Source organism: Pezoporus wallicus, unplaced genomic scaffold, assembly GCF_028554395.1.
Source record: "Pezoporus wallicus isolate ANWC-B61680 ecotype Strahan unplaced genomic scaffold, APGP_CSIRO_Pwel_v1 contig_749, whole genome shotgun sequence".
Classification (NCBI taxonomy): Eukaryota; Metazoa; Chordata; class Aves; order Psittaciformes; family Psittacidae; genus Pezoporus; species Pezoporus wallicus.
This window is the reverse complement of record NW_026641327.1, coordinates 5,236,893-5,253,921: the sequence shown is the minus strand read 5'-3', so window position 1 is coordinate 5,253,921 and position 17,029 is coordinate 5,236,893. Positions and strand designations below refer to the sequence as shown.

At 36.8% G+C, this 17,029-nt stretch overlaps 1 protein-coding gene across 4 annotated transcripts in view; it reads right to left on the bottom strand.

Moving 5' to 3' along the window:
* TMEM245 (transmembrane protein 245) overlaps nt 1–17,029 on the bottom strand; it is a 75,273-nt gene that overhangs the window by 44,792 nt on the left and 13,452 nt on the right. For 2 of the 4 annotated variants that reach the window (XM_057423014.1, XM_057423016.1), the window contains exons 5-7: nt 13,078–13,299; nt 8,172–8,341; nt 3,560–3,583 (exon numbers count right to left, since the gene is read on the bottom strand). In XM_057423014.1, the coding sequence (XP_057278997.1) occupies nt 3,560–3,583; nt 8,172–8,341; nt 13,078–13,299 (416 nt within the window). The remainder of the gene's footprint in view (nt 1–3,559; nt 3,584–8,171; nt 8,342–13,077; nt 13,300–17,029) is intronic. The other 2 variants (XM_057423015.1, XM_057423017.1) reach the window with 1 other exon arrangement.

The following is a 17,029-nucleotide window of genomic DNA, read 5'->3' as shown; positions in this document are numbered from 1 at the left end:
TGCATTCCATTAAAATGCTTCTCAATAATTTCCAAATACTCCCTGCTTTCAGCTTTTAGGTGATGATACAAAATCGTATGTAATACAACTGACTATAATACCACTACAGTTCATGCTTAACAATCGGAAATCCTGCTATCTAGACAGATTCTCCATGCTATGTGTATAAGAATTCATGTTTCCATCTTTCACACTGCATAGCCATCAGAGCACTAGTTTTTCTAGCATGTTTTATTTACTGCATTATCCACATGGTGAAGCATACCTAGACATCCACTTCATTTTCAATTAAATCTACATAAAATTGCCAAAATACACTATTTTCTTTCTTCAGACAGCTTCACTATCTATCAGGATATCTATCTAAGCCATTTCTTAGACTTGCTGACATTTCCTTTTAGCTCAGTTAATATTTGAAGGTATCATCTTATTAATATCATCTGATGAGAATAAGGGGAGGCCTGTAAACAGGACACATCTCAGGGTTCCGTTGAAATGAGTCACATTAGTAGGCAAATTAAAAAAGATAGAGAACAGGCTATATAAGGTCTCGGCCTACTTACACCAGTGTCCCCCCAACAGCTACAACAGAATCTGGCAATTCTCTCCAAAGACTTGAGCCGTAAACAATGTTATAAAGAACAAATCATGCTAGCCCAAGTGAATCTATTGTATGTTTTGGGCTACGTATACCTTGCTAAACTATTTGAGCATATACTATTCTTGTTTGCCAGAATAATAATTAAAAAAAAAAGTTTTAAGCAACTCTGACAGAAACTCTTAGAACAGGAAGAAAAGAAAGGGTTTCTCACTATCAATCATAATCAGCCATCATTCCAAGCTGCAGTCTCTAGGTGGTGTATTTTTACTTTCTTGGTAGAGTAACAGAAATTTGTCTTGGTGTTCTCACAGTACTTCACTTCAGAGACCAGCAAGAAGGAAAAAGGTACAAAGGAATCAACCTTTTAACTGCATCCAGTGTTCTGTATTACAAATCTTCTTTCTTTGCCTCTGTCAAACTACGACTGTATTTTTTAATTTAATCTAGGTTGTTTGGTTTTCAGGTTTTTTTTTTTTTTAAGAAAGAAAAAAACAAACCCATAAGAACCTGATACAGTTTGCTTAGCATTTTTTTTGCCTTTTTTTTTTGCGGGGGGGGAGAGGGGGGCTGGTTGTTTTGGAATTTTTGTTGGGGGGGTTTTCCCCTCATCTTGATTATAATATTATTACTACTCGCTCATGCAACAGAAGTCAGCATTGCATGAAACACTATAGGACCTTCAGGACCTCTTCCTATGATATAACATAGAACAATAGTTTTTAAAAACAGCTCCTAGGAATCAATAAATAACTCTGGTAAGAAACTGTATCCACAGGGTTTTGCCTAGTAATGCAAATAGCAGCTCAAAATCCAGACATTTTAGACTTCAAAGCAATTACAGTGAAATTATTTTTGCAATCTATCAATATTAATTAAAAAAAAAAATTAAAATCCACATTAATGAATTTTCAAACAAGAAAATTACAAACTCAGAGCCAGAAAAAAGGAGTAGAGACTAAACTTTCACCTGCAGCTCACTGAACTCAGCTCTTCACCTAAACCGTGCCAACAAACCAATACCGAATAAAAAAAAATTTTATGTAGGGTTATGGTTGCACATATTTGCTAATCATAACTCACTCCCATAACACAAACGCTTCCAAGTCAGGAAATAAAAATGTCATCTTAAAACAACAAAACATTCAAAAAATCCCCTCTTAATAGACAGATACGACTGTATCATGAACTGAATTCACCATTTAAATACAACTCAATGATGAAGTGAGCAACTCTTAAGTTCTTGTTCAGGAACACAAAAAGCCCTCCCCTTCCCCCTCCCATCTCATAACGCTGAATTCCCTCATCAAATTCACTGAGTTTAATGAAGATCAAACCTTCTAAATTCATTATAGCTGCTCAGCCTGGACACTACAGGCCGCATTCTTGCCCATCTGCCACCCACAGCAGTAACAGCTGTGCAGCCCCATTTCATTGTTTTCAAGAAATTTTTAGAGAGTTGTGTCAATGGCCCCATGCTATACTCTGTTCCTTTTCTTTTCAACACTGTTCAGAATGACAGTATTTTTGGTGTCTTCCACAACATGCAAGGCAGATCTATAGTTTCTATTGTACTAGCTACTGAATGGCAAGGACGGGTTGCTGCTTATAAAACCATAGCAACTATTCTGACTTTCCCACTAATACTGAAGTGGTGAGGATAAAAGTTGGTGCTGGAAACATAACTCATTTCCAGATACTGTATTTGATTTTTTTCTCTTTCACTTAATTACTTTGTTCCCATATATTTTATCACATCCTAGTCTTTTCACCTTTAAAACTCTGAGGTCTTACAAATATACATGTTACAGGCATCGTTCCCCAGCTCTGTGCTTGCTTGAAGCAATGACACTGCCTAAGTCCCAGGGAAGTATCACTGCATTGAGTTGTCCAGATTTCAATTACATGTGAGGCCAAACATGGACTGAATCAGTTTTAACTTCTGTTGAGATGAGAGAGGAGAGATTTAGATTAGATATTAGAAAAAAATTCTTCACTGTGAGGGTGGTGAGGCACTGGAACAGGCTGTCCAGGGATGTTGCGGCTGCTCCATCCCTGGCAATGCTCAAGGCCAGGCTGGACAGGGCTTTGAGCAACCTGGTCTAGTGGAAGGTGTCCCTGCCCATGGCAGGGGGGGTTGGAACTGAGTGAGCTTTAAGGCCTCTTCCAACAGAGACCATTCTATGGTTCTATGTCAGTTCTCAAAAATAGAGCAGTTAACCCTAGTTGGCTCAGGTGAACCATGGGAACCAAGGAGTATATTTCTTATAAAACACATCACACTTTTAAAGCCACACAAAAGGAAAAAATATTTTACCTGTACTAACTCCTTTATTTTTTTTCTTTGCTAGGCCTCACTTCCCTTAGAACTGTCCTTAGATCCAACAGTTCTGAGACTGTCCGTATTCTCATTTTGCTCCTGCTACACTGAATATCACTGAGCATACAGGACAGTTTGACACTTCAAAAGTGAAAAATTAACAGCACTGACTGAAGCCAGCCAATGCACTATTGTGATCACTTACATTCACTGCTTTACAGCTGCACTTCACCTTCATCACTCCCATGTAAATTCAGTTAACTGACGCTTTCTCCAAGTAGCGGACAGCTCTCCAGTCCAGGAAGGAACTGGAGTTGTCATGCATACAAGTGGGGAGCAGGTGGGGATCAACTGTTCGTAAATAAAAGCGCCACTAAATCAAACTGCTGCTTGAAATGCTAATGCAATATTCTGCTGTACAAAACGTTTAACTATGTGCATTCATTTTACAAGACAAGAGATCACGTAGAATTATGACCTTCAGTAGCTTATATCAAGAGCTGGATGAGACACTTGGGAGAGAAAACTAAAAAGCAAGGCACGTTAAGTAGTGTTCATGCTGCAAAAACACCAAAAAGCCAAAGAACTCCCCAAAACCACAGAATCCATTAGTTGGAATCACAAGTTTTCTGTTTATTTACCTTCTTATTAAGCCAGTGCCACAGCTTGTCAGTGGCAGGGGGGGAGACGGAAGAAAAAGAAAAAAAAAAAGACAAGAACACAGTGGAAAATTATTGAAAAATGCAGTAATAGAAAAGGGGGAAAAAAGCAATGAGAGGCAGGCAAAGTCATTGACAATGAAAATGAAATTGTTCCAGACACAAAAGGTAAATTGCAATAGGAAAAGATCACAACTTCTAATGCAAGAGTCTAGATTTTACTATTAACATGCACTATTTGAAACAAAGAGGGATAGAACAAATAACAATTCATATTTAATGGTATTAACAGAGCCATCAGCATAATCTGGGCAATTCCAGTTTAATTATACTAAGAGCTAACATTTCAAATTTCAGAGCAGGACCTGTAAACATACTCTGAGAAGGGCACTTTAGCGAAACATGAAGACTTAACATGAGATACTTGTTTATTTCATTAGTGCTCCCATTCAGGCTCTTTCCTGTGTATTTCAAAACACTCCTATTATGTCATCTACAATTAGACAAATTTTGGCTGGCTTTTTTAGTACCACGTTTATTACAACATTCACATTCAATGACAACATCAAATATGTAATTAAATCTGATATACACAGCACATTCTAGATCAAATAAATACATGGATTTCACCTAACTTTACTGGTCATGCAGAAGGCTCTTTGCACTTCTCAACAGTCAATTTCTAGTTTTGTACTACAGTTATTTTTCTTTACTAATTCTTACCCATATTGCTCAAGTACACTCATTTTAGGAACTACTTTATGTAGGGCTATACTGTTAATTCTAGCCATTAGTATTCAGTTAGCAGCAAAATCAAAACTGTGAAAAGCTTTAATATTGTTAATCATCTGTGTTAGAGGTTAAGATCAAGCAATTTGTTTCTCCCTGAAAACAAGATCATTGAATGCTCAATAAATCTAGTACTTTCACCAGTTGCCAGAAATGACATTACCTCCCAATGAAAACAAAATGTAGGAACATTTCAAATTAAAAAAAAAAAAACTCAGAAAGTTAATTAAGTTATATCAGAAGCAAGAAGCAGATTTACAAAGAAACATGAACATCAGGAAACATGAGAACAAAATGTTACAAAGCACCCACTTTCATTAGCTTTTACTACTCATGGAAAGAATCAGTCATGGAAAGCAATGACAAAGCTTCAAAAGCTTTAAACTGATACTGCAGAATTTGTTTCTATTTTACCTCTTCACCTACGGAATAATTTATCAGCGAAAAAAGGTGAAGTTTTTCACCAATTCAATAATCTACTTTTGCCTTTAACTTTACTTCTGCGTATTAAAAGCCACTATGCATTAGGTTCATTTGGGGAAAAACGTAGATCTCATAGCCAAGTACCTCCACTTTGAAAGTCCAATGCAACAAAAGCTAGAGCTCTATTGTTAGCCTGAGATTTTAGCAGAATATGAATAGAAATCTTTGGTATTTTTCTAGAATTTCAGGCTCCTCAAATCAGATGATAAATACAGTAACTATGAAACAACATTATATGTCAAAAATATTTTTTTATTAATGTTTAAGACAATATCTGGGAGGCTCTACCTGACTGCTATCTTACCAATACTGGTGTAAAAATAAAATTCCAGTACACTATACCTAGAAAAAGCATATAATAATTACAAGATTCACTGAAGTCTACCAGAAAGCATGCATGCAAAATACTAGCACATTCTAATTAATAAAATGTCTAGTGCTTGCACTTGAGCAACTGCCTGTGCTGCTGAACTCCCTCACAAACCCTAATCAAAATAAAGCTACTGTCACCATATGAAAAGTCTTCTTTAAAAAATAAGTAAATATTAGTGAAGCAAATTATTTGCTCCTGACTGTTGTAAGAACATGCACAATGCCGTATCTATTAAGTTTTAAGATGAGTGATGGATGACAACAGAAACCTCTCTACTCTTTCCCCAGGAAGTCTCTCATATCTGAACTGTTCTGTCTGCTGGCTCCACGGCACTAATGCACCACTAGGGACTTAAGAACATCCTATTTCCATACTCCATATTTAAAGCAGGCCTGCACATATAGGCAGGCACAGCTTGACACACTGCCTATACAGAAAATTAAAAGGAATGCCCTACTTTCTTTCCTCTTGATCAGAACTTCAGTTCAAATTTTTCTGCATTTCCAAGATAACCATAGGCTGATAAGTAGTGGGAAAGAACATTCTTTTGTTCATGCTTTTATTTAAGAAACATAACCAGCAAAACTCAAAGATTGGCATGAGCAGTACTCTCCCATTTCTCACAATGGATTATTTTCCAGACCATCTACACTAGCTTCCTGAGCTTCAAGAAGTCATGCTACTCTAAGAGGTCTTCTTGATTCTCACTATCTTTTACTCAAAACCGGAGCTATTTCTTAATCAGGCATACCACTTTAGAAAGATCAAGTAGTACCACCAAATATGTGTGACACAGACCTTTGTCAATGCCTTGTTGTACTTAGCAAAAAGCCCCAATACCTTCTGATGCTGAGATTCAACCTCCAGTTAACTCGGTATACAAAGACCAAAACCAAAAGCAGACTCAGTTCAGGAAAAAAAAAAAAATATATATATATATAAAAAATAAATATTCAATTGCAAAGGAAATAATCTTTCAATCTTGGTTTCTCTCACGCACAAGCACAAAATGTAATCTGTAACAATTTACTCCATGGATTTCTACTTTGTGTTTGTATATTTTTTACTGCTTCTTTAACAGTGCCTACTGAAGCCAAAACGTTTGGTAACCCAACTTCAATACACAGCTCATTCTAAAAAACTCCCTAAAAAAAAACCTTCCTACAGCTTCCTAAAAAAACTGGCAAGGATGCTACTTTCTTTCCTCTCCTTTCCCCGTCCCTGCAAATATCACAACTGACAATATCCCATGGGATTGCTTCCCAAATTCTCACAAGGTAAGATTCATCCATGATCCTACAATGCACAGAATAAGCATATCCAATAGAACTTTGAAGATATGAAAGCATTAGTGTGATAAGCTTTGGATAAGTTCACCCATGCTAAAGCCAGGTGAACTGTAATTAGAATAGGCACAAGCAAGTAGAATCATGCAGACTATCAAATGTCTTTATAATGGCTAGAAGAGCTTGAGTTGCTTTAATACACACAGCACAGACTCAGAAGGCATATGACTGTCACCTAAAAAATGGGGAGGGGGTATATGGAGAAGCGAGTTGTGCCAACACTGTTCTTTTGTTTAGACAGGAACAACACGGATATAAACTGACCTTAAATACATTTAAACTGAACAGTGGGAAGTTCTGTTGCCATTATGACAAAAGCCCTACCTTCTTTAAGGAGAAAAGACTTGGTGGTATTAGGAAGGATATGGCACTGCTTAATTATGCAATACAATGATGCTAAACAACTAATGAAATACATACAATATTGTGTCTAGAAAGTCTTATTACTTACAAAATATTTTCATGAAAAGCTTTGTATAATGTAAACCTTTATCCCCACGTTAATACTTCCCACTACCTTTAGAAACCCCTTTTATCTTGTTCATAGCTGTATTCTGTAAGGCTTTTCCTTTTTCAAATTCTTCAATGAATGCTGTGAGATCGTTACTTATTTCCTACAGCCATTTTAACCCTTTTGTTGACCTTTTGACATCCATTTACCGATTAGATTTGGGCTTAAACTCTTCCTTTTCTTGTAGAAATTCAAAGCTATAATCTGCTGATGGATCTGCCAAGATACAGATGCTCTGACAAATGTACTTCCAGGGTTCAGCTCTTCAGTTATAGAAACTCTGAGGTAACAGCTTTTTCTAAAGCAGAGAATACTTCAACACACAGTTACAGAAAGCACATTCTTGCACACTGACATAGTTATTACAAACAAAATAATCTATCAGGTTAAGGCAAAGCTCACAATCCTAAATGGAGGAGTCTTCTTAAATTTTATGGAGCCTTCCAGCTCTGCAATTTACAGTGCAAATGTGGGTGCATTTTGAGTGGGGGAGAGGGGAGGGGAGGACACAAGCTTTATTCTGTGGTACCTCCCAAATACCTTACGCAACATATTTCTTCTTTTACAAAGGAAAGCCTTCCTTCTGTATCAACATGCCACTGTGTTCAACAACTATAATTCTACACAGTATAAACAAGTGTTTGATCTAGCTCAGGCCCTACTTACAGAATAAAATGGCTTGGTTTTTTAGATTACATTTTCACAACAGAAGTAGGAACATCTCATCTTCCAGATTAAAGCTCATCAAACTTAACTTCAGTGTTTTCTGTAATCAGGTAAGATGTCTGAACCACAAGAAGTTTGCCTTGCTCAGATATGAAATCTCCAAAAACTAACTCAGCCTTTAAAAAGTGACTTCTGTCAAGCTTTGCATGTAGTCATTTAACAAATTTTAAACGTGTACTTTAAGAGTTAATAGTGACAGAAGAGACATGGTTTAAAACACACCATAAAACAGATACAGTTTCACATGAGAGACGTGTCCATTAGTGACAGACATTTATTTTTAGAATTAAAATATCTCAGCACAGACTGAACAGAGAATAAAAAAAATAAAAAAATCAAGTTGCTTAATGAAGTAAGTGGAAATACCTTACTGTCAAGCTTTAACATGACTCTTCCAAGCCCTCTGATGGGCCGTGGAGCAAGGGCTTCCTGACGTTCCTTCACAAAATTTTCAATAAGTTGCCACCAACTTTTGCAATGGTTTGCCATGAAGTTCAGAACTCCAAAATGAACCACGAGCTTTTTAAGTGCCCAAACTGTAACCACAAGAAGGAAATTAAGTATTAAGAGATTTCAGAGGAGCACATCACAAGAACTATAAAAAGAAAAAAGGATTCTTGAGTTTTAGTTCCCATTAGGAACCACTTTCAAAATTTTCAAGTGGTTTTAGTACTACTCTCTTCACACACTTTACAACCATACTTGTCCATATGGAATCTGGATGACACCAGAAGAAAGGTGCCTGCACACTACCTATTACACAGTTAACACATTTGAGCAAGGCCTGGGATAAGCAGGTATCATGCCAGGATTCCAGTTCAGTGGATTTATTGTATCTTCACACATACAACAACACCTCAGATGACTACACATCAAATACCACATTCAGAACTTAATGGTTTATTACACATATAATAAAATTTTCAGCCTCAATTCTTACATTCTAGGCCTTCTATACAGCTCAAGCTGTATCTTTCCTTTAAGAACTGACAGTAGATTGTGTGTCATTTCACAGTAGTGTTCATTTAAACCTTCAACTACTGAAATACAACTACTGATTAATTTTGCTTTTAAACATCAAAAATATTATTTTGAGATCAGCCTTTTATCTTGGCTTGAAGATGATCACACAAAGCTTCAGAAAAAATCCACACTGATCCTCAAAAACAGATAGACAACACAAGAAATATTTACAACTTCTCCCCCAAAAGAAGAATTTTGTTACCAGAAAGAGATTTCTCCAACACTTCTAATAAATCCACTCGAAAATAGTTTCTCAACAACACTACAAATGTCTAGCCTTATATTTACAGAAATATACAGCTCATGTCTGCTTAGCTGTCATGAAATAAAGCCCAGAGAGATTTTCGCATAAGGCTCGCGATTCCAATTTTGCGGTGGCAATGCGCTCGCTTGCTTACTGAGCGTATGTGCAAAACTTGTGAATCATCACAATCAGGAATGTAAAAGCAGAACAGCATGATACATATGAAACTTCCCTTGGAAGCTAACAGACCTTTAACAGTCATGAAATATTTGCCATATTCTTTTTTTATTCAATAAAATGTTACACCTCTCAAATTATCTACCTTCTCATCACTGAGAAGAAAACAGTAATCTTCCGAAGATACTAGCATATTTAACATCAGAACACAGGAGTTAATTCACATAATAAACAAAGATTTGTATTACAGCTGATTTCACTGAAGTATTGATGCAAACATACCAGTCACAAAAAAATTACAAGATACATAAAAGATTACGAGATTACAGGATAACAGACTAGAAAGTCTCATAACCCAGTCCTGCCATTAACTGATACACAAATCTTTAAACAAAATTATGCCACATCCCCAAACAGTGAAAACTATGGTTCTAAAGGAAAACAAAGTGAAATTACTAGCCACAGAATCATGTAATTCTCCAAATTTCTCCCCATTTTTTCTTAAATCAGAATTTAGTAACAGTGCATTTATTAAAGTTCCCCACGAGCCTATTATCTGTAAGCCACTTGTGCAATATTTCACCTTCTTGTTCATAGAGAGCCCATGCAACAATTTGCGAACGCGTGGTTTACTTACCCTCTGGCACCACCATGTGGCAAATATGCGATTTATTCTTTTGAAGAAATACTATTATTATAATACTCTTTCTCCTAAAGATCATGTTGCAAACGTACAAAATAGAAGAAAATAATAACGTGTGCCAGCACCTAAGTTACAGCTTGAAGTTTTATATGATGAAATCCAACTCATGGTAAATACACAAACTGCTGCTCACCAAAACAGGGCAAGCTTGCACTTTACAAGGTGAACAACATTCCTTAAATGGCTTTCTAACCTTCTGCTATTGTTTAAAAGAATTTAAATAATATCTTCTAAAATAACTGAGTGTGCACTCGTTGCAAAGGTGACGTCAGGAGGCGCACCAATCAATCACACAGTCATAATTACGTCAGGTTAAAAAGGGGAAGAGCGAAAAAGCTAAAGGAGGACTGTTATTACAAGGTTGTGAGCAAAAGAGGAAGGCTGCATAAGACATTCCAAACATCTCCAGGAAGCAGAAAATTACCTGAAGACAAACACAGAATTAACAGTATGAGGCAACAGAACAAGCAAAGTAGTAAATGAAAGCTCTTAAAAAGAGACAGTACCAGGATTCCCAACCTCACACCACTGAACAAAATACTACAAATGTTCCACAACCTAGCTTATTGCTTAATTTTTGAATTCAAAAGTCATTGTTTCACCATTTCATTTTATGATATAATTATGGTATACTTTTTCCACGCTCTACATAAAGCAATTTTGAAAGAGCTTCTAATTCTACCAAAGTACAAATGCATTCAAGGAAAATTGTTAATGGTACCAAGATATTTCTAATAATCTAAATTCTACTTCATGTAAGTCCTGTCTACAGACATAAGGAATTCTGGTGAAACTAATACTTTTTTATTTAAGGCTTTAGAGAGTTATTTTATTTACATTCTAGAAGCATTATCCTTAATGTCTCAGAAGACCTTAAAGTTACTAGTGTCCTTAAAGCTTGAACAGCTGCAAGGAAACTTGCTTTATAAGCTTTCCTATTTTCCACTACTAAGTATTTTTAACGCCACCTCTCTTTTAACAATCCATCTTATCATCATTTCATTCACCTTCTGACACTTAATGTGTTCCCTCTCCTAAATCTGTATTCATCATTATACTGCCTTTTAATACTATTTTTGTGATGATCTAGCTATATTCAGGTATATGCCAAGAAAAAGCACTTAATGGTCCAGTGTCACGGCTAAGGCAACAACTCATAAATATTCTCATAATCAATTTCTATACTGGCTTTATTGTTTGGGTAGCTATTTTAGACCTAATGAATGGCACAGCAGTATTCATCCATTTCAGTTACAGATGTGCACTTTCATCTATACTCATCTGGCTCAAGATTAAAACCATTCACTGTTGTCTGCCTAACTGCAAAACTATTGCATCCATTTTTTTCTCCCACCCAAGTAGGTGTTTTCAAACAGTGGCAGGTCATAGAATCATAGAATCACTCCTTGACTTTTCTCTTCAATAAAGTTACATAAGCTCTACTTCTAGAAACACTAAAATTTATTTTCTAATCCGTTTATCATTTTATGATTTATTTATGAGCTACATCCAACCTGCCATCACCATTTCCCATGATGTCCAGACAGCAAAATCAGGCAGTTTCTTCTGTAGCAACTACACTGGAATGAAACAAAGCTCAAACCTCTCTCTCCTCTTGCCTGCATTCAGTCACTTATACGCCTAACCATCATACTACCCTTTAGCTGCTGCTATAGTGCGACAGCCGAACATACAGTTGGTCCTTTCACCATGCCTCTTAAGAGTTAACAGCACCTCAAACCTGTAAGCATGGCCCCACAGAAATTATTTCCATATGCACAACTAAACAATAATGTCTTTGTGTATTGGGTGTAAATCACAAGGTTTTGGTAGCAGGATGGCCACTGAGGTGGCCTCTATGGGGAAACACCAGGAGCTGTCTTGTGCCAGACACAACTAGTCCAGATGGCTCCACAATGGACCCACCACAGGCCAAAGCTGAGTCTATCAGGCACTGAAGTGGTGCCTCCGTGAAAATAACACATTTAAGAAAGGGCAGAAAACAGTACAGCAGAAAAAGAGGACAGAACACAGAAAGAACAAGTGAGTAGAGAACAAAAAGGAACAGAAGGAATAAAAAGGCCAAGGGAGTAGAAATGCTCCATGGTGGATCAGGTACACCCCTCAGAGGAACTATGTCCTATGGAGGAGCCATGCTGGAGCAGGTACACCTCTCAAAGGGACTGCGGCTTAGGGATGAGGAGGCACCCAAGCTGGTACCTCCTCAAAGGAGGTGCAGTCATGAATAAGTCCACACCAGAAGACAGCAAAAGACTGGCTGGGTCTGCAGGTACTTGGCTTCTAGCTGGGGACAGCCCTTGGTAAAATGGAAAATATCTACATTTAATGTTAAATACATTTAAAATGCTGAAAATTAGCATTTTAACTGAAGCTTAGAGAAAATTCAAGCAAATTAGGAAACTCATTTTGTTTACAGGAGTGGGAAAGGAGGAAATGCCTTCAGATTCTTATTAGCTCATGTGTATTTCCAGAGTTCCCATCGTCTCTATTCATCCTCCAAAACAGTATTGGAAAAAGTGCCATTCAGTTTTAAAATAACCTCTTTAGATAGCTACCATAACTATTACCTTCTTGCTTGATATATAAAAAAGCAGATATATGTAGATGTAGATGTGAAGCAAATAAGCTAATCAACCTCAGAGTTAGAATTAGAAACAAATTTATCTTGTGACTTGTCCACAGAGCCTAGCAACCCATTTTTAATGGAAATTATAAGTTAGCATGAGCTGTACTTCACTACTAAATAACAGCCAAAATATTCTCCGTCCATAGGTGCAAAGCTGTGAAAGACATGACGTCAAGCGCAAGAAAACCAAAGCAATCTAAACCAAATTATTCTTACAATGTATGTCACTAAGTTATTCCAGGTAATTACAACAGTCAACACACAAAGCAATTTTACAGAGTTGTCCTCCAGATGGTAGCAGACAGTGCACATCCATCTTCCTGCTTGAAGCTACAATTCATCTTAACAAAAAGTTGTGGAAAAGTTTTACATTAAAACTCATAAGCTTACAAGCCTTTCCTTCTACCTTATTTAACACAAAGCCTAAGGCTATCCAAAATCATCATTAAACATACATTTCTAATAACTGAATTATTACCTGCAAAAGGCACCGGCAACAGCTGCACAATCCAGAAGTTTAGCCAGATCTGGACAATGACAATGGCCCACACAAGTGTAACAAAGTAAATATCACTAGTTTTCTTTTTTCTAAGGAAAGATCCAATCTCAGCTCTTTGTCTGCTCCCAGAAGAGGATGAAGAGGATGAAGAGGAGGAGACAGATGATGAAGCTTGTGGAAGCTGATCACCTTCTGTTGTTCCTAAAACGAACAAATGCAAACAAAGAAGTGGAAATGATCACATTAATGTTCACCACAGGACAGAACATGCTCCCTAGTGGCAAATCAACCTCTTTCTTTTTTTATTTCTTTTTTGGTTGGGCTTTGGAGTTTCTTCTGGCAATTTATTTAAAAGGTAGGGACAACCTGGGCACTGATCTCAATTTTGAAAAGCTAGTATTGGGCTGTGTAAGTTCTCCCATATCATTCAACACCATATCAAGCAATGCTGGGAGGAGAAGAAAAGATGCTACAGCCTCTAAGAGGCCTCCTGTCACTGCAAGTAAATTACAAGCCAAATATTTTATCAAAGATACATAAAACCCTGAAAAAAACACTACTAAATGAAATCTAAAGTCTTGAAAGAAATCTTTGATTTCTCTTTACTACAAATACTCCAAAAGAAATCTTAGATTTTCTCAAAGTTCATTTAAACAAAACATACAGCATACATTGACAAATTTCTTATTTTGCTTTTCAGTTTTCTGAACACTCGCATTACAAACATAACACACTGTGATTATATTTTAGTAACAACAGAAAGCATAAATTAGTGGGTAATAAATCTCATTCTGTTATTCATAAGTTAGTAAACATGAAATCCAATTCAAGAATGTGAACTGATGCATTAAAGTCAGTTTGAAATAAATAGTCATTTCAGGCAAAAAAATTATGTCCAAATTGAAGTTCTTGTATGATAACATACAGTTTATTTAATTGTTTAGCTGGTAAATCCATCTAGTATGGGTGACACCAAATCCATTTTCAGTTGCTTTATTCAGAATCTCTTCCTAAGAACACTAGCGTTAATGTTACTGAGGCCCCATGCTGGTGGCAAAATGCACAAACTTCCCACACACCATTACTTGAGAAAAATTTGCAGCCATGGTGGAAGAACGTACATGCAAGAAAATCTGAAAAGTTTTCAGGTTGATGAAAGAATATGCTGAAGAATAAAAGGCAATTTGTCATGTTGGTACATACTACAGCAATAAAAACAACTCTTTTTCTGGTCTTGTGTCACATCAACACCAACCACCTTCCTCCTACAAAGGAAAACTGCTGTAAAAACTGTATTACAACATACTACATGCACATCACTCATGTTCCACACTTGTGATTTTAGCTAAAGCCATTCCTACCCTAAAGCAAGACAGCTAGAATGTACAGAAAGACAAGACAGATTTGTCATACGTGTACAATCGTGGTAAGTGACAAAGTCTGCAGCTTCAGACACTGGATGAACACTCTTCTTTTGTTGTTGAAGTCTGCACTGGTGCTCTACAAGTAAGTGGAACTATTTTTAGAGATTATAAACTCTTCCCCCACCACACTAGTACAATAATGCAGAACTATCGATTCACCCTGATACAGAGGGTTGACCATTGTACAGGGGGGTTGTACAAGGGGGTTGTACAGGGGGGTTAGAGGAATTTGTTGAAACAAAAGGACTATCTGTTGTAAATGCCTGCTAAGCAGAACAGAGACCTCCGGTCCTGTTAATAAGCAGACACCTGAATCTACTGATAAAGGGGAGAAGCAGAGGATTTACAGCTGGGACACTGATCAAACTCTACTGATAAAGGGGAGAAGTAGAGGATTTACGGCTGGGACACTGACCAAACTCTAAGGCCACACGTAAAGACTAAAAAAGGTGAAAAGTGCAAGAAGAGGAAGACTCATTTACTTCATCTTGAAGACCCCTACCCAGAGGAGGAAGACTCATTTACTTCATCTTGAGACCCCTGCCCATGACCAGAGGGGGCACTGCGCAGGCGCAGAGGACCTTCTGGCTCATTATAATACGAAGCGGGGATAGGACATGAATATGTATAGGCGTATTGTGCAACCTGACGAATATATATAACTTTAGAGAATAAATGTAGAGGGAAACAACACTGAGGTACGCATGACTTTGAGGAATTATCCCCGTGCGTCTCAGCGCTGAATAAAAAAGCATACCTACTTTACAACTTTTAACGAGTTGTGGAGTCAATCCGCGCATCAACCCAATTGATAGACACTGGGATGACACAGAAACATCAGCTTGTTGCTGGTAAGGTATCTGGTGGAACTTCAGAATACCCCCAAGAGGAATTAGAGCATGCATCCTGAAAGAAGATCTCTGCAAGCAGCTAAACACAACAGAAGCTTCAGGTGGAATGCTTCTTGGCAAATCAGTTCATGTCTCAAAGGGATGAAGAGCCAGCCCTATCATACAAACTAAATTTTGAAGAAAAAGATACGAGTTATTTTTTCATAAGGGGAGAGAAAGTTACCTGTAAACAGAAGTTTTCCTAAAGGATGAAGTGGTTTTGTCATAGAACTATCATTCCCCTGTACTGCTCAGTCTTTTTTAAAACAAACTAGAAGAGTACTAATAGAAACAAATGGATCCAGCTTACAGTGTGCTAAGGAATACAAATTTGAAAGCAGTATATAGTGACTCCAGGTTCTGTAAAACCCCAGGTAGTGTGCTTTACAATATTTTTGGTGATGAAATCTAAAAAAAACTGTCTTCCAAATAATGAAAGTATGACAGTCTTTCCCAAATGGCTAACACAATAACTGATAAAGAATTCTAGCAAAATCAATATGTATAGTACTTATTCAAACATCATAACAACAACAAAAAAAAGATTATTTTCCAGGCCATCTTAAGACACTTTTTTTTCTTTATATAGTATGTTCTCTATCAAGTCAAATTCTTGCTGGCATAGCATTCGGAATTATTCTCCTCCTCTTTTTTTAATTAAAAGGAGAAGGAACAACAGCATAAACAGGGAGGCAAGTGTCTGCATCCCTGTGGAGAAGGTATAAGAATAAAATCTTCAGAGTTAGATGAAACAGTGATTTTATCATTATTAATTAAAAAGTCCTTCAGAACACCAGGATGAAAGTACACCTTTCACAAATAACCACATCTTTCTCTAATTTCAAGATTAAAAGTGGATTTTTTAGAGAAAGAAAAAAAACAGCCAAAAATCACCGCAAAGGAAAACCAAGTGCTGTAGCTTCTTAACCTGGCAGGTAAAATCTTTTCTATATAAGAATAATGTTCCATTACCATTCACACCATTCCAAACCGAAGATGACCAAAAGGATACTCCACACGTATCACAGAATAGAATGCTAATTCCTAACAGATTGTTGGAAAATCATTTGAACTACTGGTTGGAGTAAGCAAGAAACTCCATATTTGTTCTTTTCCCGCTGTGAAAGAAAACAACACAATTTGCAAGACAAAAAAGCCATCCATTTGACAGTCTCAAGAAAATAAGTCAAAACCACTTTCACTACAAAAGACACCTTTGTAAAACCAGTGCAGTTTTCTTTTGGCCAATAAAAGTTAGAACATGAAAACTGGACAAAATAAAATGAAGGAAAAAAAAATAACTGACAAGTTAAAAAGACAAAAAAGGGGGCAACAAACAAGAACACAACCACTAACAGCACATTTGTGGAAGAGTGCTGCTTGACCGAATGCTCAAAAATCCAGCTAAAATAATAATCTCATTTCCAAAATTAGAGTCAGTGATGTAAGAGAACTGTCACCATGATGCTCCGCTCTCACATTTCAGGACATACATCCATAGGGTTTTATATTTGCTTTGATGATAGTCAAAATTTTTATATTGATACGTTAAAATGCAGAAGATAAGAAAAGAATAAGTTGTCTAAAGCTGCCTTTTTTATATTTAAAAATTAATTT